This window comes from Amyelois transitella, chromosome 13 (genome assembly GCF_032362555.1).
Source record: "Amyelois transitella isolate CPQ chromosome 13, ilAmyTran1.1, whole genome shotgun sequence".
NCBI lineage: Eukaryota > Metazoa > Arthropoda > Insecta > Lepidoptera > Pyralidae > Amyelois > Amyelois transitella.
In genome coordinates this window covers 6,152,449-6,177,370 of record NC_083516.1, presented here as the reverse complement: position 1 = coordinate 6,177,370, position 24,922 = coordinate 6,152,449, and the positions used below count along the sequence as shown (strand labels likewise).

General features: G+C 34.5%; 1 protein-coding gene across 6 annotated transcripts in view; it reads right to left on the bottom strand.

Moving 5' to 3' along the window:
- The window catches only part of LOC106132129 (serine/arginine repetitive matrix protein 1), an 81,866-nt gene that overhangs the window by 34,361 nt on the left and 22,583 nt on the right, over positions 1-24,922 (bottom strand). For 3 of the 6 annotated variants that reach the window (XM_013331459.2, XM_013331460.2, XM_060947390.1), the window contains exons 2-6: positions 18,417-18,771; positions 18,304-18,340; positions 17,288-17,457; positions 16,872-16,929; positions 16,262-16,440 (exon numbers count right to left, since the gene is read on the bottom strand). In XM_013331459.2, coding sequence (XP_013186913.1) covers positions 16,262-16,440; positions 16,872-16,929; positions 17,288-17,457; positions 18,304-18,340; positions 18,417-18,539 — 567 coding nt within the window. In that variant the 5' untranslated portion in view covers positions 18,540-18,771. Of the gene's footprint in view, positions 1-16,261; positions 16,441-16,871; positions 16,930-17,287; positions 17,458-18,303; positions 18,341-18,416; positions 18,811-24,922 lie in introns of all 6 variants that reach the window. The other 3 variants (XM_013331464.2, XM_013331462.2, XM_060947389.1) reach the window with 2 other exon arrangements.

Below are 24,922 nucleotides of genomic sequence, written 5' to 3'. Positions count from 1 at the left end.
CACTTTTTACCGATGATTATGAGGTTTCCAGTACGTTGCCCGTCAAGGCTAGTAGTCTATTTATTGGAAGACCATAATGGGCTTAGACACGGCGGATTAGCAGGTAGGATAAAACGCAAATCGGTTGTAATTGTAGCTATTCTACAACGCCGATAAGGGCCAGACCACATCGCAGGATAAAAACTCGCTTAGAAATGTTAACATCTAATATTGCTCATTAGAGTAGCTTCGGAGCAACGAAGGGATATAATTAATGTAGATTTTTCCTTTGATATAGTTGATTTACATTCTTTTTCTTTGTCAGATTATCGACATAATGAAATTTTACACATACATGTTAAATACGGAATACTTTTAAAACAATTTGTAATGTTACTAATGATGAGTTAATTTCTTTACCATTTAGTAGTATTCTCATTTTTTTAAACTAAAATAAAGGAGATAATTAATTACAAATATTTGAAAAATCCATGTCAAATTAAATACAAGCAGTATTCTTAGAACAGTAACATAGAGCAACTAATTTGATTATAATTGATTCTGAATAACTTAATTGCGCAAATTTAATATCAAGTTAGTGAATATTTGTAAATAAACATTTTTACAAAACCTGTTTGGGACTTTTTGTAAACATTTCGAATCGATAACAAGATGATGATGTCACGTCAAAAAAGTGGTCTATAACGATCGCGACGTTCTTGTAAAATCGATTTAAAGTTTCAATAGGTATCGATAACCACAAACCACGTACAAGTCGGATATTTACGCGTTTTTATAATCGTTACACAACCGCCGTCACGCGGCTCACCCACGGTCATTATCACTTCCAACTTGATTCTGGATTATGTCAGCGCTTCCGAAAATAATACAATTATAGAAATTGGAATCTAAACATATAAAAGAGGAAACTGATTGACTGACTGACATATCAACCAACGGCCAAAATTAGATATAGATATTTTTAATATAGCTAGTAGGGTTCCTTTTATGGTCTAGGTCTAATAATGGTAAACTACTGAGATTTTAAGTATAACGTGTATTTATATTAAATTATAAATAGCTTGAAAACCCGTACGTAGACTAATATGTACCTAAATCATCTCTATTATTATACCTTCGGGCAATAATTTTCATGCAATATCGATCATTCATTCAAATAGGCAAATAAATATATTGATTCCACATAAAGCTTTCATGTTTTAAAACTATAAAGTGATGGTTTCCCTCGTTCAAACAGAAAGCGGTGAAACGAAGTGCAGCCGGCGCACATTCGGACATGTAACCATAGCTTTCCAGCTTTCAATGCACAAATGATGACTCATAGTTGCATAACCAAACCTATGATATTTCGTTGTTTTGTTTTACATTTTTCATTTATTTTTATTTGACTTATTTTATTACGAGTATATACATATATTCGGCCAGTATCTTAATGTAATTCCATCTCAAATTCCCATTGACATTATTCTGCCGTTAGCAATTCTTCTTTTGTTTTTCAATACATTTTTGCATATTCGGCCAGTATCATCTCAAAAAATATTCTCATATTAATAAATCTCTCTTTAATCAGTATATATGCAGTGCAATATTTCATAGCACACAGAAAAATAAAAGCACTGTTTGGCTGAATTTCATCAGAATATGTACTCCAATACCCTGCCAATAACTAATTCAAACTCGTTCAAGTTACGCCTCCTTTTTCTCCTTGAGGACTTTGGCAAAAAGGGTCTCAGTAATGACGGCGCAAGGATCCTCACTTAGCCGGTCAAACAAGATGGGGAAGTGTTATCCCAATGTTTCCTCCAGATTCGTTTCACTGGAAGAAGTGCCTATTATTCTTGCTGTTACTTCATAGCTTCAGATTTGCAATATTTGTGAAAAAATGTTACTTTTATGTAACATTAGATTGTAAGTATTAACATGCAATAAAACTAACCACAACTTCAAATTGAAAACAATTGTAAAAGAATTTAAAGAACAGAAGTAAGTATATAAATATATTAATTTAAAACGGAAAAACTAAGTAAACTTGATATTTCCCTACAGAGCACTAAACAATCATCTCCCCCATCGGAATCTTGTTCTGTGCCCGCACCAAAGACACAAAGGCGAGTTATCAGTGACAAGCAGAACACATCAGCGGCAACAAGAATGCAGGTTCGCAAGTGGTTCGCTTTCGAAATAGCCAGCGCAGGCTGAATTTTGTTATTGAACAGATAATTAATTTTGAGTTTGGAACGTGATCATATTATGCAAGAATAAATTGTAAATTCTAACTTCAAGTGTTATGAATGTTTATTTAGTAGTTTTAATGCTGTCAATTTGTTTTAAGGCTGTTGTCACAATCTCTTTTTGCACGCAGTGTGGTAGTAACCTAGCGTTATTTTTTACGTAGAATATAAAAGTAAGTGTACTCAGATAAATTATACAGAAACGTGTGATAGCGAACAATGTTCATTACGGTAAATATTTTTATCTGTTGTTAGGTTACAGCCTCGTTTTAGGAATGATCAATATCAAAACTACTTCATAAAAATAAAATGTTAAAAATGCGTATAAAAGATAATTCTGCCATAATCGGAAAAAGCAAAAACAGTCATAATGTATAATAAAAACTACGAGTGTTTACTAAAGCTACTAATTACATTTGAATAAAAATAAACAACAGAAGCTGCGGCGCAACTCAAAGGTTTCTGAGAAACTGGCTATTTTAGCGTAAGCTAGGACTGTTAAACATAATGGCATCCGGTCAAGACACCTGCGAAATAATCGGAAAATAACCTTGACTTCTAATCAAAAGTATAAATTATAAAGCTTTTGTTACATCATTGTCGCACCTTTCTTTTATAAACATAAACTAAAATACTAACTCACCCTAAGTTTACTAAAGATGTCGTAGAGTCAAAATCGTTATTATCACCTTGATCTAATAAAGATCACATATAACAATCACTTTTCACTTATTAAAACGGAAATTATTTCACTGTAAATAGTTTATGCTTTAATCAAAAGTTTTTAAAGTTCGAACGGAAATCCCTATATAAAAGACATCAACGGGCGCGCATGGAACGCGTTCTCACTCCGCTGCCTTGCCGAGTACTGAACCCTCGGCGCGGCGAGGCCGTATACTATCTCCTCGAATAACTTAAAGTTTCCTGATAACGCATATAGCATCATCTTTACATTTCTGTCTTTTTATTTATGAAATATTTTTCAAATTTAAAACTCAATTTTTTTTTTCCAGCCAACGTTGCTGCACGGTCGATTGATACAATCATGGTGAAAAGTAAATGGTCCTTAATAAAGCATGCGCCACAAGAGCACTAAGTTTACCTTTTTATCGGGAGCCTCAAGCTCGGCGGTGAGTTTAAATAAAGTGGTTTCTAAATATAAAACGCCGTATCTCGACGTGGCATTGGCAGGTGCGAGCCTATGCGTCTTGCTTTTTGCGAGCATCTCGCCAGTTTTTTTTTTTATGTTTTGTATTTTTTTATAAGGACAATTTTATAATTAAACCAAGTGCATTTATCGCGGTGAGGTTTACTGAGAAACTGTGGTCGCTGATATCTATATCTTATCCTTGTACATATGTTAAAGGCGGATTCTTTAGTATTTTTTTATTCATATACTTGTGTAAGTAAACACTTTTAGTATCGTTATGAAATATTTAAAAAACATAATATATAATTATTCACATTTAAACGGCAGTTTGTTAATATCTTATTATTCTTAGCGGATCCTGCTATATGTATGGCAAACAGCTCAATTCATTCAGTGATTCTTGTCTATGCTTGATAGATAGGTCAATTATCTTTACCGCTAATCTTCATCAAAGTAATAACTTTAACTTAAATTTAATAATTCTCCTAACTAATTTCATTCGGTTTAAGGAAAAGTAGGTTGGCCTGGTTTGTTATTAAGAGCATTCTTCATAATTTGGTCCCACGACCTGCGAGTTTTGTGAGTCCAATTCATTGACGAAACAGTGAGTAAATTCCGCGGGTAATGGCCTAATGCATTAAGCGTTAGCGATACAAAAGAACTTCGCTTTGTTTGTGTACTTTTCATTCTAAAAAAACAGATAGTGCTGGCTGACAAGATATTTTCAATATAAAGCACAAATTGTCTTTTTGTCAACTCAAAATTGAGTTACAATTATCTTTTTATTATTATTTTGTTATTCAGACCAGTTTGATTATTTTCATTGATTATTATATCGTCTCTTTATAATCTCATACCGATGTGACTTTCTTCCCAGAACTAGGGAACTTTCTTTTAGATTGAGCTAGATAGGCGATGGCTCTCTTGTCTCTTCTTATGGCATTTCGATTAAGTCATACTGCTCAACGGGGCCTTAAAGACTTGTGACTATCGGTTCTGTTAAACCTGTAGGGGAATAAAGACATGATATGAATGTGTATGCGGAGCATACGTCTTGATCTAATGAGGCTTGACAAATGTTTGATTTGTTTGTTTGATCCTCACACTTATTGACAAACTGACTTTAGGTAAGAAGAGGAATAAAAATCAGATAAAATAAAACACCAAAAAACAAAAACAAGACAGTCCCGTTTTAGCATAATCTTGTAACTTGTACCGAACAACTACCATCCATGGCACTGCACTACAAAATGTTATCTAATCTTATGGGAGGTTGTGTCATCGACCCCGTTACAACCTGTCTTTTAATTAGATATTCATTACTTCTTTATTAAGGTTCTGTTTTATTTAAGGTATGATATTAATTTATAATTCATTTCTAATGATCAACATATTTAATATTATGTAAATTAAGCAATTAAGAATGCAATTAGGAATTTGCAATTAAATTTTGAATTAGCACACATTTTCTACAGAATGCCCACGGCTTCGTCCAAGTAAAGCAAAAAGTCCCACTTATTTTTGGAAATGTAAGTAGACAGAGCCAGTAGTCTCGAAAATACTGAAAGGCTACGTTTAGCTGGCCAAATGGTGGAATCGAGATTGGTGGATTTCAATCTCGAAGGCGTTGGCCTAACAAAAGAATATGAAGTTTATAAGCCTTTTTCTTGATTGAATTTTATAATCTACATGGGAAGAGCAGCAACTGACACACGCTATGTTTTTGCTTGAAAGATGGATGTGCGCCTTTTCCCTTTGTGGCCCTTTACGATACCCACCACTATTAGAATATGCATTACCATTAAAAATAAAGTAAAGCTGACGTTAGACAGACAATTTGAGTTCGTCGAGTTCACAATGCGCACGCGTTCACCCACCGAAGAAAAGAAGAAAGGCGGGAATGCGCGATATCAATGGAAAGCAGTCGTGTGTCAGTTTCCACGACACATCGGGGTCGCTATTGTGCTGAATTATCTAGTACCCTTTAAGTGAAGAGTGCGCACTATGCATAATATTAACAATTAAAGCCAAATTTATTTTTGATTTCTGAACATATTTATATTAGGCTAAATTATAAATAGTATCGATTACTAAGTACGTACTGGTCTTATTTTATTCAGATGATTGCTCTTGTTAGAAGAAATCGGTAAAATAAATAAGAAATCTTAGCTTATCGTGATCACGGATTTCAGTCAATCAAGGATTTGAGTTAATATTCAATGAATATGATCAATGTATTGGCGTGATTTAGGTCAGAAGTACCCGCAACCGCCGAAATTGCATGCAGAAAGTTATGAATGTATATAAAGGGAGAAAGAATTATGCAGGGATCGTGGAAACGTGTAGTCTCTGCCTACCCCTATGAGAAAGAGGCGTGATTTTATGTGCATATGATTAACATGTCATATATTATGCATACCAATACCAACCAATCAATATTGAATTGCATCCATTTGCTAAGTAAATTTCATATAAGTATTTTGATTTTGGTATGGCAACATCTGAGTTTTTTAAATGGGCACTGTTAGGGATTTACACTTCGCAATGCGTACTCTTAGTAGACTCCATGCTAACTCTGTGTGGCGAACTCATTGTCTACTCATTTAATTGCGACGGATCAAATTGCTCGCATCTTGAGCATTTTTAGACAGAATTACTATAGAAAATGAAACAGATTAATTATACCTTATGCTTTATAGGTATAAAGATTCCCGCGCAGATAGTAAGTCAATCAAGAATTAATAAGATTATATTTATATATTATAGATATACTTGGAATTCTTATTTAAAGAAATGGACGAGCAACCTTTCACTATCTTAAAATCTCCTTAGTCTTGTGACTATTGGCACTATCTCGAACTTCTTTCGAGGCTTACTCAATCTATGTCTAAGCGACTAAGGGATAGGCTTATAAACTTGGGATTCTTTTTTAGTCGACAGTCTAGCAAACTGTCACTATTTGAATCTCAATTCCATCATAAAGCCAAACAGCTGAACGTGGCCTATCAGTCTTTTCAAGACTGTTGGCTCTGTCTACCCCGCAAGGGATATAGACGTGATTATATGTATGTATGCATTATATTAACTATTTACCCTCCTGACATATAGAATGAATATTATTATGAGTTGCAATTACTAGAAATAAATAAATTGAATAAAGATGTGTTATGTGTGTCATATAAAACAATTTAACTCAGAGGAGATAACCAAAAAAAGATAACACTAAAAAACCTTGAATTAAAAATATTAGGGATACAAAAATATTATTAACTACACTATCTAAATGGACCCGAAGCTTCGAGGCTAGCAGCCATTAGTTTCTTTAATCTGCTTAATATAATAAGTACTGCTCCAAAACATCTCTATTAAAAAATACCTGAATAATAACCCAAAGATGATAAAAAATACGAGTACATTACATGCATACATTATAGAACACCTTGCAATGTCATTTTAATCGCCGATTATGAAGTAACTAAGGCATTATCTCTATCGTAAGTTAACAATAATTAAAACATGTTCACTTTCTTCCGAAATCGGTCCTTATTTCTATAAAGAGTAGAGCTATTTTAGGAAGTCTTCAAGTTGCAATAATCTATATGATAAACATTGATGCATGACTACGAAGCGAAGGAGTATTTTGACGCTGATCGATTACTTATTGCGATTTCAATACTGACAATGTGTGCATTCTCACTAGCTCCCACATAAATTCAAAAATTTATAGTTATCCCTTGAATTATATGAATGTGAATGAAGCAAAAGATTTATGGAGAAATTGTGGCAAATATAAAAATCTATAGATCCCTTTAATAGAGAGGTGTGATTTAATTTTGAAACCCTTCGAAATTATTTTGAAGAGACCTTTTTAACTTAAAAAATTGGAGATGTTAAGGTATTTAAGTAATTCAATCAGACAAAATTTTATTTATAAGAAAAAACACAGAAGAAAATATTAAGTCAGAAGATAAAGGCCTTAAATAGTGGAATCATCGCGAATACACTCGATCGAGTAATGATCTCGCCAACGCGATCAAGATTTATTATCTGTGTCGGTCGTATATTACCTGCTACCTCCGTGGGTGTTACACTTATTTGCTGCTAACGTTTACCTACTCCCCGAGGTTAATTCAGGAAGTTCAGATTTATGAGTATCGATTTCAATCGATAAAAATCATTTTAATTTTCTTATACCGACGAACTTGAACAGTATGCAGGGTTTACGGCAAATGGAAAGATGTAGTTCCAACCTACTCTCCAATAAACGAGTGCGATAAGTATTATTGCAACATTCATATAATCACAACTTCACCCCTTAATATTTTTTAAAAAGCTTCTTGTTCTTAAATTACAAAATGATTTAAATGTTCGTTCTGTTCTCTCTATTTGTGTCGGAAATGGCCGGCGGTGGGCTACGCACGCGCACCGCCCGTACAAAGGAGCGGGTTGATGCTCAAACTATTGTACGTCCTCACGGAATATATTGCCGGAGCACGCTTGCGGATAGGCGTGGTGCGTGGTGCGCGCCAGGTGAGAACTCCAGGATTCAGCGTACCTAAATGTATTTCATTGTTTAATCTTGTAAATTTAACTAATTAACAATCAGCGAATTTCCAGCTGATTTGTGGGTTTTGACTATTTTCAAGACTAGCTTAAGAAATTCTAAATAAGTTTTTGTCAAATACCAGTAGTTTCGTTTGTACGCTAAAAGATCGGCTTTACTTAATTTTTACAAAAAAGTATTTACGGGTATGTATTCTTTACATATATTTTAGATTAATGTGACCTTCGACAAACATCAAAAAAATACAACCTGATCTAAGCAATAAACTATTATGATACCGCTAACATAACACGTTGGCTCACATTAAACTGTGAATCCGGGACTGTACTAGAACTCAGTACCTATATTATTAAATAGACCATATCTTGCAATCTGTCGGGTTTGAATGGATAATAACGTATGGTCTGGTCGGCTCTTCTATTACGAATAGGAAAGTCACTCCCGCCCCCTGCTCGGCCAACAAGGAATTGAACCCAGTGCTTAACTCTAATTGCTAACATGTTTTTGCAATTCGCCTGAATTCACCTTTTAATAGGCGAGTAAAAGCCGGCTTGATGGTGCCGCCTATACCACTGGTCCTCTCTCAGCATACGTTTTATTGGACCCCGCTAGTAAGCTTAAACTAAAGTGCCCGTTTTACATAATTTTATTAGATGTAGAACATTCTGCCTGTCTTTTTACCGCTCTTTGATAATCCTTTTAGAGTAATGTTAATTAATAATTTTTAGGTTTATGTTACATAAATGATCACACCAATGCCAAGGTCCCTGTACTTTCCTAAAAATGTACCTCCACATTTTCAATTTGTGATTTCTTCAATTGAGACTTTTTGTTATCGTAACTTGCGGTCCAATAAATTTATCATCAGGCGTTTGAATAGAGAGCTAAATTGCTTCACTCACGCGAATATTCGATTAATCTTTTTGCTGGGCCTTATTTTTATTGCCTATGCTTAACCAAGGTAAAAAAGTCAATTTCAGCTTGGGCCATACTACGAGCAATTTGAAGTTTAATAGCTTGATTTAGCAGTCAATACTGTAACGGTACTTAAGGACTTAGAGGTAATGAATCCAATCCTTGTCCAGACTTTATTCAACCAGTCTTTAAATTCTTCAGTTTATGAAGTATGGCAGAAGTTGTTTATAAAGGCAGTTAGATGCAGCGATCGTGGCAAGTGGAAAGATATAGTCCCTTCCTACCCCTCCGGGAAACAGGCGTGATTTTATGTATGGAGTCAGAAAGGCGATCATGATCAGGGAAAAACTAAACTGGGTTACATATTAAAAACGCTAAAGGCATATTATGCTAAATAACACCAGTTATCGGCCTCTGCGGCGAAAAGGTGAGTTTTAGGTTTGTCTGTGATACCGAAAGTCCCGGGTTCGAAGCCCGGACAGTGCATGATGAGAATGGAACTTTTCTGATTGTCCTGGGTCTTGGATGTTTCTCTCGTAACACAAGCTTCGAACTTACTTCGAGGCTAACTCGATCAGTGTAATTTATCCTGTATATATTTATTTAGATTTTTAAAATTTTGAAAACAGTAGAAATAATGAAAAATTAAGCATTCAGAAATTTGAAAAATGTCAACGATGCACTCATATGTAATCAAATCAACGATACACAAGAAAATATTTACCATTACAAAGAAAATAAATTATTTTCCTGCCTCGCATAGTTTAGATCTAGGCAGCTCTAGATTCTGAATTGGATTTGACAGTGCAGTGTTTTCTGGCTCTCGGTGTATCCAAAGCTTTCTGGACAGATTTTGGGCTTAATGGCAGTTCATCGTATTATTAAATTATTCGACAGGATCCCATTATAGTTCGATGTAAATTACCTTGAAATAAGAGAGAACTAGTTCTGTAGAATACCAAAACTATACAAGGTTTATTAATTCTTTCAATTCTGCATCAGGATATTGCATGTCTGCGTTGCCCACAGGAACTTTATATCCAACAATAAATCGTTATATCCAAAAACCAAAAAAAAACATTACCTAATCAAAAAGTTGCATTTTTAATTACTTAATGAAATAAAAAAAAATAACTTTAAAGACATGCGAATAAAGAGGGATTCCATATTTCCTTCATGTTTTGCTCCCTACAAAGCAACGGGCTACTATTATTTAATAAATCTGGAAAACTATAACAAAAAAATGTCCAATTATTCCGTTTTCTTTGGCAACATCTTAGATAAAGATTCCTCTTGACGATCACATAAGACATACTTAGAATAACGTACCCGTGCGGCTGGTCTTCTTGCCTGAACTACTCAAAAGAAAGTCATAAAGTGCAAAATTGTCTAGTTACGATCATTTTGCCCCGTTATGCATAGAGGTCAGCCTACATGACATCGTCATTATTGACACGATTTATTGGACCTATAACATCACAGATATATATATTTTTTAACATAAGCATTTTGTATAACAACATAGTATATTCTTTAATTCATTTAATCGTGGTTTTCATCTTTAGTATGAAACATTTCTAGACGTGAATTTTATTGTAAAGATACAGTCATAAAGAAGATACAAAATTTTGAAAATAACAAGTAAATTCATCGAAATATAAAAGGTAGTATACCTTATCTTCATCTTGTTTATTTCCTTGTAATAAATAATGTAAGCAAAATGCTAATAATAACGGCGTATAATTTGGAAACAATCAAAAGTAGGTTTATAAGCCTTATACTCAAATCAAGTGTATTTTTATATTTAGCCGATGCAATGCATCGAATAGATCAGAATCTACTCGAGCGGATTGTATAAATATCACGAACTTCACCCGCGCATTCATAAATACCCGATCACCTTACGGTATTTCCATATATTATATGATCGCAATCGCCTATAAATAATAACCATTCTATATCAAACGAGTCATTCGCGCTAAATTGAATAGCCTTACCATCAACTATTAAATACCACATAAACGAAGCCTTGGTATTAAATTGTACCAAACGATACAGTTAGGTGGCTATCTATAAATATTAATAAACTAATGGGCACGATAAGCACGCAAAGATGACTATAAAGGTTTATAATGTATGGCAGCATCCGAGGACCTGGTAGGAGATAATTTTTCGTAACATCACCTTGTAAAGCTATATCTAAGATTGGATCTAGAGGTGATCACATGAATTCTTAGGCACACCGCGCAGGACTTGTAGATGTTATCTAAACATCTTAAATTATTGTCCCGAAGCTACCTCGCCGCTCATCCAGGTTATAATCTCGAAGCGGTCCAGCATATGACCCCTGCGTGAGGAACATTTTTCAAACGTTTAACACGGCTAAACCTGTAATTTATTGCGCATAGGTTGTGTCGCATAAATCATAGCTCCGAAGGAATAAGAGTTAAATAATTGAATGTTATTAATTGTAGCCCAGCAAATGTTGTTGCAGACTATGACATCACATGACCGGTCACCACAATAAGCCGTGACCAAATCGTATCGTTCTTTATTTTGTGGTTTTATTACCATCCGCCATGAAAGCGTGGCCGGCACTGCTGCACTACTAATGCTCCTGAGATCAAATTACTGGCTAACATCGGAGAGTGCTTAGAGCTCCAATTGCCGAGAGTAAAAAATAGGTTTAGTGGGATTGCAAGTGTTTCCATTCGAGCCGAGCAAAGACCCGGCTTATTACATCGCCCTGTTCCTTTTGTACTCGCACGCTGACAATTTTCTACGTAATTGAAATAATGGTACACTAGAAAATTCTTCGTTTATTTATACTTTAACATAAACAATAACAAATGGCCGTACTAACTCACCCAACTCTAATACCAGTGTGCCTCAGTACTGAGTGTAAATTACTTTCGCAGAATTGGACTTGATTTTCAAACTGGTACAATGATCGAAAAATATCTGATAATGTATCATGATCTCCAAACGATAATAGGTACATACAAACTATAAAACGCAAGGAAGAGAAACAGTCAAAATAGTAATATCCTATGCAGACTTTACAAACAGCCGTATTCTAATCAGTAAACTAATAGCAGTAAATTGAACGCGAAATAAGAGACCAATTTATGACGTCATTATGTTCTACTCAAGATGCTCTAACGGATTCTGTAATTATCTGGCTTTAATTATAATATAGAAAATTTGGGCTGTTATTTGTCGAATACCTAATTTAAAAAAAATTAAGAAGTATTTAACATTCGGATAACACACATTGTTGATAAGTGTTAGTTATTTTTTGATAAAGTATGTTGTTGAAAAGCCTATTTTTTTCATCGTATTTTATGAGTAGATTACGTAGACTCTCGCATTTTGGTTGGTCAAAACTTAACTATTGGTTTTTATCATCACTGAAGTTCCCAATGCATCAAAAGGTAACCTTTTTAAATAATAAACATTCGCAGACAAAAGCACTTTAAGGCAGAGTTAAATAGTTACAGACGGTTCACTAAGATATCAATATAGGTATCGTAGAGTGCGCAATGGATTTGGAATCAGTAGCTTAAGCAGGGGTATTTATTAGGTTAATATTAATTTTTGGGTTGTTTGATGATAAATTAATTTGAATAATTTTATTTTATCTCTGTTGCCCCAATTGAGAAAGAACTTTAAATTAAGCTCCTAGATCCCACAAAGCTCTTGAAGCAACTCGATAACTGCTGAATTCAACTTGAACATTAGACGTAACGTTTTCTTTGATTAAGTAATTTTCATCAAATTATTGATACTAGAGTTTAACCCATTCTAAACACATAAACTAAAAGTAATTAATTCATTTGAAAAAAATGTTTTAAACAATGCATAAATATTAATTATTTTTCACCCCGAATTATTCCGTTCAATAAGGTCGATTTTTTGGGAACTGCTTAAAAAATCTTTGTAATGCGCCCTCTGAACAGAAGAGCGGTTCCATACTCTACAGCTACAGGTCTGCCCATAAAATGTCTGGATTTGTAGTCATTTGCCACTAGCGACTACGTTCTTTGAAAATGGACGATCGGTTTTATTGCACATAGCTTTCGATGTTCGCAAGTGGTGTGTGTCCACTCTATATCCATTGATAGTTAATCATTGATAAAATTTTATTTATGAACGTTATTAATTAGATTTTCCGCTGTGTCCTGCACCTTTTGGAAAAAATATTCTCTTCATTAATCGACAAGTCTCGTGGCTAATAGCTCTGTCTAACTGAAAATAAAGACGTGATTTTTTTTTTCTTTCCTCTTATCAAATTATCTTCCTCTATCTCTCTCTCTCTCTCTTTTACGGTTTACTTGATTAGGAAGAGAGAGAATACGAGACATATATCTTATTCGACGTTCGTGAATTGAAGGTTTATTGTTGTTAAAGTTGCATCTGAAGAAGTAGGTAAGTTAGATTTCAGAATGCAAGCAACTAAATAGATCGCAAATCACGAACTATTGAGTCATCAGCCACACCTTAAATGCAGTTAGAATCCAAATGGCGAAATTATAACATTAAAATCCACTTGTTGGCCTTTCCAACCAAATAACAATATTCATTGAGCTCATTACGAAACGCATTATTCGGAACTCTATCTCATTACAAACTTTTGGTTAATATTATCGTAATATATTAAATTCTAATCCGAGACGAATCATGACTGTATATTGAAGATAAATTAAAAAATATGTGAATGAGAGTTTTTATTAAAACAACCGTGTACAAAACAATAATTTAAAAAAATGAGTTGTTTGTTTTTTTATTTGCTTCAACTATCATTGTGATAATGTTAGATTTATTTCAATCTGTTCATAAATGAAAAACTTATGTCAATTTAATCTAAAAGACACTCCTAAAATTTTATTTTCATGAATAATGTCCAAACTTTTGCAATTTTTAATGTAAAATTATGAATTAAACTTATCATTATATCGACTGGTGCTTTCGATCTATTCATATTTCTATTCAACAAACATTAAATAACACCCACTCTATCCGGCTAACAATTTTTACTCCGACGTCTTCATTTGACATAGTATCTGTATCAAAATAATACAAATGAAAGGTAAAGTGCATCGCATTCGCGAGCCACAGAATAAAAGTGTTGCAGAATTTGCACTTTGAATAATACAGACGTAAGCAGATGATTTGACTAGTGATTAGTTTGTTTTAATTATTAATGTTTGTTGTTGGTTCACTTCTTATTACTTAAACTATCATGTCCATTTTACATGTTTTTTTTACTATAAAATTTTATGTAGCACATACTTAATTTGTTTTTGTGATAGAAGAAGGAGCACTGAGGTCTGAAATACAGGTTTTACCTAGTTTAGACGCAGTTGCAGATTACTGTACTAAGTATTTACTGTTTTTCTGGTTGGTCAATAAATAAATTATTATTATTAAAACAATTAAAACATCATCTATCATCGTAGCGTTTTCACGATTGCCTTGTCAACGGTTGGCTTTAAATGTTTTGAACACAAAATACCTTAAATAATAATTGCTTTTGTATAAAGCAAGGCAAGAAAAGGATGGAGATCATAATCATCCTGTGATTTTACATAAGCACCTCAATAAAATTTGGTGAATGAGCCTTCATTTTTAGCTTTAACATAGTCGTTTACTCTTTTGCATTCTTATTATTTCATGTGGCGGCGTAGGCGCGGCGCCCGCGGCGCGGTATCCGAACAAATTATAATTTCAGAATCACCGTCGATTTATATGGCCGCTCATTTGAATAAATGCCGCTCTATTTTACTCATATTTTACTTTTGTTTTTAAATCACATAATACGATTACGAAAATTAGCAAAAAATTATCCATTCTTTATTCATAAATATAAACAATTTCCACATAAAACATGCCAGCTTTCTTCCATACGTTATGCACTTCTTAATCCCGATCCTTAACATGCATTATAATAATCCAGATAACTTTAATATTATCATATTCATTCATTATTATATCAGAAGTGCATAATCCATTGTTTCCTAACATTTCAAACTAATTTTGCACATTATACGAATAAACTTTAGGTATACCTATAACCAAACAAGAACCTTCAGAATCCGACATGACCCGTTCAGAAATGCCAAGCAGCCTTCGGTTTGACCTCAGCCGGCGGAACTCACGTCTTGAAACTTGTAAAACAACCATTCAATGATTCGATTGTTTGGAAACACAATGTTAATGGGAGTACCACTAAACTATACGTAGATGTTCAGGTTTCTTAGAAACCACTGCCTTGCGAATAAAAGAGTCAAGCTTGGCGTGTTAGTTTTTGTTTTAAATATTTCAAATGCGATAATGCAAAATAAAAGGTACTTAGGTAAAAAAAAACTGATAAACAATTACTTGCATTGTAATTTTAGGAAAAACAAAGTAAGTGTTCTATTGTCTTTTTATTCATTCCTGCCAGTACTCACAGTTTCTTGCATTAGTATTCTTAACTAGCTTTCGTACGCGCACCTTGTTGTTTATCGCACTACGCATGAGAATTGTCCTTTTTTCCGGTTATAAAGACAGTGTGACGAGGTGAAATATAAAACATTTCCATTTATAATTTAAGCAGAATAAGAAATAGCATTGCATAAAAATATAAAAAATGCGTGAATTTCTTTTCCTAAGTCACTTTTATAAAATCTACAGGACAACGAGCTTTTCACTCTACCGGAAACCCCGCGTATAATTCTCGTATAATTTCATCCATCATTTTGTCGCGCATAAATAGCCAAGACAATTAGCAAAAAATACATTATCTGTGTACAGGAATAGCTCATAAGGTCCAGCCTATTCCCACTCCATTAGCGTGGATCATCCCTTATCTACGGCATGGAATCGAACCCCATTCCCGCCATATCGCACGTCCCTCACATCTTACGAGCCTGATAGGTGGCATCATCGTTGAGGGTTAAAAGCATTCGTAAATTGCAGATCTCGTGTTGGCCGGGCAATAAGTATGATACATTATTGGGAAGTCTTGTGGTTTATGGTTAAGATATAGATTCTTCATCGTTTCTTAGCGTCCGGACGTGTTGAATAGCTAGCTGTGTGGATGTATAAGATCATCAATACAGACATGAAAGCTCAGTGCCGTGTGGTTCCCGGCACCAATAGAAAAAAGAATAGGACCACTCCATCTCTCTCCTATGGATGTCTTAAAAAGCGACTAAGGGGTAGGGGTAGGCTGGCTCTGTCTACCCCGCAAGGGATATTTTCTGATCAATTTCCTTAAAAAATATAAAATAAATAACACTCGGTGCACGCCTGGTGTTATAAGATTATCTGATACCCGGTAGGAACACCAGTTTTTTTTTAAATTTCGTTTTTTTTTATGTCAATTGAGATGTGCCAGGAAAATCACAGGATACTCACATCATGGGTGGTGTCTCCTCTGTGGAACCTCTCCTCTGTCTCCTTGACCCGCTCCACCACATTCTTGGTGAGCACCTTGAGGTCCCGACTCTCGCGCACCTTCCCGTCAGGGTTCGCGACCACGCTGGAGGAAACCAGCACTTTGACGTCAGCCGGAGCCAACTCGCCGCCAACCACTCCTACAAATTAAAATTATTTCACTTTTACATACATACATACATAAAGTCACGCCTCTCCTCTCGGTGTGTAATTCTAATTTCAAATAATTAAAAACAACATCTTATTTAATTTTGATTATTCGGTCTCTGTGGCACAGCGACAACAAAATAATTATCCAAGATAGTTATTTGCTTTGAATTAACACACATAATCAAAAGCTATTATTTAACTTGTAAGGATTTTTAAATTAAACGCCTAAAACTTAAAACCTATTCTTGCGACAAGCTTTCATAACACATAGAAATTATTAAATTGATGGAATAGGGCTACATCCAAATTTATTCTCTTAATTTTAGACTTTTTTAAATATATTTACTGTTGTGTTATTTTTAATATTATTTATATTCAAGTTTCAGTTTCTTATGAATAATAAATTGTTAAATATACTTGCCATCGAGTGCACCAATGGGTCCATCCACCTCATCGGGGACTTCATCCGGCGCTCTGTGCTGAAAATATTACATTGGTTAGGTACAAAAAGTTCAGATACTTAATTTATATATCTTTAGCAACTCTTTGTTTCTAAAAAATCACTTTTTTTTTACATTATGTAATATAAATTATATCTTTGACAAAAAACATCATTTACGCTTCAATCAAGTGTAATTTTTTTACAATTATGTCAAAAATCAAATTACTATCAATCATCTCAACATAGGCAACTACAAATTAATTAATTAATAATATTCATGGAGTAATATCTAAATGCCAAATTATTTAGAAATAAATTATCTAAGCAATCAAAAAATAATGATCTCCGAATAATCACCAATTAGGTAATAATAATCAAATAATATTAAAACTTACTTCGGTTTGTTGAAAATTTGTAGTGTGAGTGTCTTCATTAACTGACGTGGATACTTTTGGCCCGGAGTCGCTCAGGATTCGTCCATCTTCCAAGACCAGCTCTCGTTTGACCCTGGTGGCAATCTGCCTGGTCGTGGTCACCTCGCTTTTCTTGCGAGTCACCCATTCCTCTGGAAATAATAAACTCGTATAATTATTTACTCTTTGAACAAGTAGATCATCGTCCTGGCATTTTTCACCTACTTGTGAAAAATGACAGAAAAATTATCTACTTGGGTGAGGTCTGCTTAAACGACTCATCAAAGTTCGTACCCGGAGCGGAGCTTCTGGAGTACGTGACACGAACGTAAACTTTGTATGAATAAATTCATATTACATGATATTTATTTTACCTATTTATTATTAATTTTTATGGATAAGATTACCGGCACATCTCAATTCTATCAGTAAGCCAAACAGCTGAACGTGGCCCATCAGTCTTTTTAAGACTGTTGGCTCTGTCTTGTCTACCCCGCAAGGGATATAGACTTGATTATATGTAGGTATATATTACCGGCTCTTTAGAATAGACCCGATGTCTTTCCCGTGTATGTTGTAAAAGGCGGTTAGGTATTCATTAACAATTCATACATTTATCAAATGTGCAATTGCATGCATTTATCTTTTGTCATGATCCAATATGGATAAGGTTACTTGTAAATGTTACAGAGAAATCGCTTCGTGTAAAACTTAACTTACAAACCAGAACATGGTCAAAAGGTGCGCCCTGGCTCCTCTCCAGGGAGGTTGAATCTTACTAGGACTAACGCCAGTTATTCTTCTTGCGTATCATTACAAAACACTTTGTAATATGAATTGCTATAAACAAAACGATTACTTAATCTGTGCCCGAGGTAGGTAGATACCTACAATCTGTACCTATATCAGCTTTTAACTCAACAACTCGCTTATATCAAATCACCTACTTACTTATGTTGACATATTTATTTTCAAAATTATTAACATGCTATATTTACCTTCTTTGGTTGTTGCTATTGTATCCCCCGGTTCAGCCTGAAATAGAAAAACAAATTTAGAAAACAAATAGAAAAGAAATATGTTATCAAAACTTTATGCTGCCATCTCTTACCGAGTAGTTATAACTAATTTTGGCGCCATCTATCGGTTCTGAAGGGACCGAAAGAAACCTTAACAGTACTCGCGGCCGCCGCTTGATGGCGCCATGATCACTTAAAGAGAAAACGGTCACCATGAAAGTATAAAAAAAATCTAATTTTGACTAGAAGACACCAACACTAATGATTATGATCGAGTCAGTTTTAAATCCTTTTTGCGACATTATTATTCACACGTCACTTTTTATTGAGAAACACCATTCTATATTGCACATAATACCTACATCCCTTTTTTATAGAACTTTATGGAAAAATATAACGAAATACTATTCGGGAAATCGTGCGATCCAGCACCTTGACTAGAATTGACTGAAGGAAAATCAATAGTAAGCTGTAATATAATAATGACTGCGCGGATTATCATTTTCTTTTGGCGCCCGACACTGCGATGAGTATGCTGCGCGTACGCCGCGTTTCCGTTGAGACCGCAAGTTAGTGACCGATTGTTGTGTTGCGTTTCAATTCGAGGAAATGCGTATCTAACTGTCAGTTATTAAAATTTGTTCCTGTTTTTGCCACAAAGCCAAAATTTTTAACACAATAAACTATGTCCAAAAGACTTCACTCGCGTATACAATAAGTACGTGTGTACACATACATGCATACTATCACGCCAGTCTCTCATTGGGGTTGGGAGAGACTATGGATTTCCACTTGCTACGATCCTTACAGATGTCTCCCGCTTCCTCCACACTTATTACTATTTTCATTCAGATTCGACGATTACCGGTACTCCTAACGTCTTCCTTTTTTAAGGCATTCGAAGTTTGGTCCACTTTTACAGTCAGCTCTGTAGGTACCTACTTGAACTTTTTACCTTCCTAATCTTTGTTTTATTAATGGTTATTGCATTTATTATTACACTTTTCATTTAACAGTTTTTTTTTAAGATCAAAAGCTTGTGCCTTAATGATACTCCTACTGATATAATAATATATTATACGAACTCATGTTAAAATTAATGGAAATATATCTGATGAAATTAATTATGCTGCGTGTGGTCACCGAAATTTTACTCAGAATAATGTAACAATTCATTCCCAAAGGAGTAGAGCCCCTAAGAATACCTAACAATCAATATATCGCTTCTAAAATAAACAATGCGCATCAAAAGCGAAAGTGTCCTGCTGTAACTATGTGATGTAAATCTCTGGTGTAATGAAGGAAATGTGACTTCATTCATAACAAGTATTTGTTTAAGCAGTTAAAGTCGTATTCTCAATTATATTCAGAAATAACTTCTCAGAAAGAGAGGCAGACGAATGACATGATGGTGCGATAGTTCGAGGGCAGACAATGTATAGAAAAGATAGTGAATAAAGATGAGACCACAGTCCACGTACCCAGTTTACTCGTCTTATTTCGGTGACGGTGATAAATTATGAAATGGCTCTTAAAAGAAATAAGATAAAGCTAAAAATAAATAGAATCCTTAGAATCAAATCAAATAAAGCATATGGCCTTTTTTGCAAAAAGATAGACCATAACCAACAAGGTTATCGTTTTTATGGACCGTGTAATCTGATGTTACAGACGAGTAGATTTTTTTAGGAAATTTATTTTATACCTAACAACTTAATAATAGATAATAATATAATTAGATTAAATTATAATAACATCGATGACTATTAAAAAACTGCGGTGCAAAAAAGCTATTTGTCAGTACGGTGCTGATTTATTGCCGTGATGTCATGGCGTTATCAGATCATGGTCAGGTATTGACGGAACCTTTGATTGATGGAGATGATTTTCGATTACATAAATTAGGCCCCCATTCTTATAACGTGTCAAAGCAATTTAAAAATAATTATCTGATTCCTGGTGCGGAAAAATATTATTAGAAAATAAATGAATGGCAAAATTCTTCAAATTGCAATAGGTAAATTTAATTGTGTTATAGAAATAGAAACAAGGACTCTACTACTCTGCTAATCTAAGGATTTCATATTCATTCCATATCTATATTTTCAAACATACGCTATTTAGTATGTCGAACTTTGAAGCTATCAGGCTAAACCTCACTGCCAATTTTCATGAAATTTAGAAAAGTATTAAGTCAAGACGAACGAACTTCTATTAGGCTTCTTTAATTATCTTCAGGGCTCATGGTAACGGAACCAAAGAGTAGATAAGAAGTCCTCAATTATCCGCACTGAGCATTTTACATTTACATAGTCTGTTTTTGTGTTCAACAGTTTCGAACCTAGACGCAATAACATTACGGAACTCAAGTACACACATAATTATAATGATTTATCACCCAGAACATGTAAATGACGTAATAGGCTGCCTCCAATGTTCCACAGAATGCACGTGTCAAGCCAAGGCCGCGCCCTTGTGCAGTCGGCGACCACCGCAGCGTGACAGACCCATTGTAGATGCACCAGTTTTATTGCAATGTACTGCCTACGTATTGTAAGGATGAAGAGCAAAATTTTTATTTTAAAAAACCCTTTAGTTTAATCCAGGGTGGGAATTAAATGCTCTTTACTGGTCCACATGCCCATTCATGAACTTTTTTCAAAAAGTAAAGCAAAGAAACGATTCTTTAGGGTCTTCCTGTAGTTTACTGGAAAATTATATCAAAAATAGTTACCAGCTAATGTAGTAAAAAACAGTGTAAGTAAAAGCATTTAGGGTTACATGATGTAGCCGCTGGTTTTAAATTGCTCTAAATAGGAACGTGGTGATACTTTTCAGCTGTTAAAATTTTAGTAGATTTACTAGCCTGCCTGACACCACTCTCATTATAAAAGGAATTTTTGATACTAGATCTCAAGCTTGGACTCTGTAATTTCCAAAGAGCAATTAATTCTGACAGATTCATGTGCTGTTGTCTGTACCAGGCTGTAAGCTAATTAGGTCACGGCTATACAATAAATGAAAAATCATTGTAATTAGAAACATATTGCTCTTTGCGTGTGATGGATTCAAGGTATTCAGTTAATTCTTATTCAAGAGGATGCAATTCAACCCTAGCGTGATCTGTGCAAAATGACGCTAATTCTTTCTTTGTATTTTTAAATAATATTTTTTATAATATTTTTGTCTGTATTTAAGCCTTGTGGTAACCCGTGGATCAGAATAGTACCACTCCATCAAGCCCTGATGTTGCAGAAGGAATATTTGTCCAATTCTTATCAGGCGGCCACGACGACCGTACATAGTTAGTAATTTATTTCTAAAATCAAAATTACATACTTTTTAAAAAATAAGTATTAAAAAAAGAACTGTCTAAGGCGTACCTCAAAATGCAGTATTAGCGAGGCTTGCAATGATAAACAATTAAAAACAATCCAGGTACGGTGGGCTTAGAATAGCTTTGCTACCTCGCCTTGATTAATGTATGAGCCGTGTGTACTATCGTTCTTGTACGACCATAAGATACCCGACCTGCGTTTATATTCAGGTACATGACCTACAGCATCGTTTGAATGGAAACCTTCGGTGATTCATCGCATTCAATTAATAAAAACAATTCGGACCTTGCATTCATACGGAGAGCCCGAGGCCTACCCGGGAATCTATCTCTGCCATCAATTTTGCCCAAACGCTTACTTAGAACAATACAATGTATTAAATACAGACAAAAAAGGCAGTTCTACATCATTGACTTTTATAGCTAAGGATCTTGGTGTTCTTGTTTTGAATTCGAGTAATAAATGAGTATACAAATTACAAAGTTGCTAAAGTGAAATATTAAGGTTTTTTGACGTTTTTCTACTTAAACTTTCGGATCGGGAGGGTTGTTTACGACAAAATATGCATTTTATATGTTTCTCTTTAAGGACCTTTATATTAAGGAAATATAATATGCGTGAAAACTTATATATCCTTATATATCCCGAAGTTTGAAAAAATCTTACTTTCAGAGACCAGAATGAAGATCTTCTTTAAAATGAAGATATAACGACTAGAAGCACCCGTAATCCTCGATGATGCACTGACAAAATTGGCGAACATTGATGAAACAACATCTAAAAGGATAGAAGCAAGAAAAAGGAATCGTCATTACTGCTTACACCCGTGGGATATAAGCGTTACAGTATGATTTTATTTAAACCCAAGTGCACGTAACTAATGGCGATTATAATGGGCTATTCGCTCGCTATCATAGCAAGCATCAGAGTAATGGATCAGGGCGGTAGAGCCCGTCAAACAGAACAAAAGTATCTACCTGTTAGTGTTATAATCGATCAATTCTGCAAAGTAAGAGATATTGTTCTTGTCAAGGTGACAGGAAATCGACTGACAGCTGTCAAAACATAACACTCGAAGGCTAGATTATCTGTTGCACTTTGTTGGCTAAGCTTCCATGCTGGTCTGGTAGAGAAACGTATACTAATCACAGTTGCTTCTCTTTACCGCACATATTGTAAAGTCATATTATGGGAAAGAAAAAACGAAAAATAGTAGGAAAACACACTCTCCGTGTTTTTTTTTAATTGCGAATTATACTACGATTAAGATAACAAGCTGCTCAACTAAATAGCAAAAAAAATAGTTCATCATCCCATCTTGGCAGACTGCTCATATTGGATTTAGAATGATCAAAATTTTTTTAAAGTATACTGAACATAGGTTAAAGTTTCGTCTGACCATAAAAATGAACGAACGAATCATTTAAAAGTCCAGATAGGACTAGTTTAATAAAAAAAAATTAAAGATTTATTATTCACAAGAATACCAACCAATGCGGTGATAATGGGGCTCATTTACAATGTAGAAAGGTCAAGCCAAATAAAGCGAGATGGATTACCAAAATGATAGTGGCAAGAATAACTTACTGATACCTTGACTTGGTAAAGGTCGGCCCACGAACTTTTATTAAATTATCGAACGGCGTAGGGTAAGGCGTGGCCGTTTTTGTCTTGAATATCGGAAGATTTTGCAATTAGGTAGGTACTTGAATAAACGGTATTCAAGTGCCTACCTATTTCTCTGAAGAGATGAGGTATAAACAGAAAAATATTTATACACTACCTAAACTGTATATCATTTAAGGTATAGGTATAAAGCGATTATCATGGCGTTTAGCCCGGTTGCGTCCTCGCCTACAGCAGATCATGACTACAATCCTGGATTATGTTAGTCCGATTTATACACGAAGCTACTCCCATCTGACCTCCGCAGCCTTGTACTACTATAACAGAACCTCGAGGAACAGATATTCTTTTGAATAGAGAGTAAAAACAACACAACTATGAATCCTCGCGGAACGATAGTACATTTTCTACTACCAAAATTACTTTAGGCGTTTGAACAATGTTACGTGGGAAATCAACAAACATGTAGTGTAGATACACACAGCAAATACATTACGGAGAACATTGAACTTTAATCCTGAGTTTTCGAAACATATAATCTTCTCATGACTACGTTTTAGATTCACAATGTTTTTTTTAAATTATTTTAAAGTTAAACTAAAACATATAGAGAATTTTACATGGGCAATTTGTCACTATTACAGAATTTCATCCAGCTAAACTGGGCCTTTTAAGGTCGTTATTATTTTCTGTCTATCTCGTAAGATGTGATTTGTGTCTTAGCCTTCTAGACTTACCACGATTAAAAGAAGGTTCTAAGTGCATCTTTCCCTGAATCTGAATTGGTACGATAAAACAAACACAGGTGCTTGTTTGTGTCAAGGCACACGCTATGTTTTTCTCTTGCTACCAGATCAGCGAGGAAACTTGCAATAGATGATAATGCTTATTTCCTTATATTAGATTTTAATGTACATATGTGCCTTAGAAACAATCGGCTAGCTGGCTCGGCTAGATTTATATTTTCCGATACAATACAAAGTTACTATTACCAATTGCATAATTTTCATCATTTCTAATCTCGTTTGAAACTGAGAGTTGTTCGAGGAGCATTGTAAACTAAACTGGCCCATTGACCGGGCCACCTGACCCTTCGGTTGCAAGGCCGTTCGCTCGCCGGGCGCGCGGCCTTATTGACAGCGGATGAGATGATTTGAGAGATGAGTTTAATTTATGAGGTTATCAATCCATTTTTGTAAGTTCATCAACAACTTGTTGTTACTAGATTTTAGGAAATAATTTACAAGTTTTGATATACTTGACATTTAAAAAAATCACGAGAAAAGGTAATGCACAGAAATAGTATTTCATTTTATCTAAAAGCTGTGCATCTTCATTAGCAATCTGTGACTTCGCTTTCGTGAGGATTTTCAGGTGGCCTTTGTTACTCCAAGGAATATATACTTACTATTTATTTTCTCAAAATTGCGCAAACTTTCATTACCATTAGTCCAGAAGTTGTTAGTTTATTGGTTACCAAATAAGATTACAATAATCTCTTAAATGAAGTATTATAATTACTTTATGAAATTATTCAATTTATTGACCAACATTTTTTGATCTTTTTCTTCCTAAATATTTATTAAAACAATTCAAACCCGCTGTAAGTGGGACCCGGGCCTACTTGCCTTAGG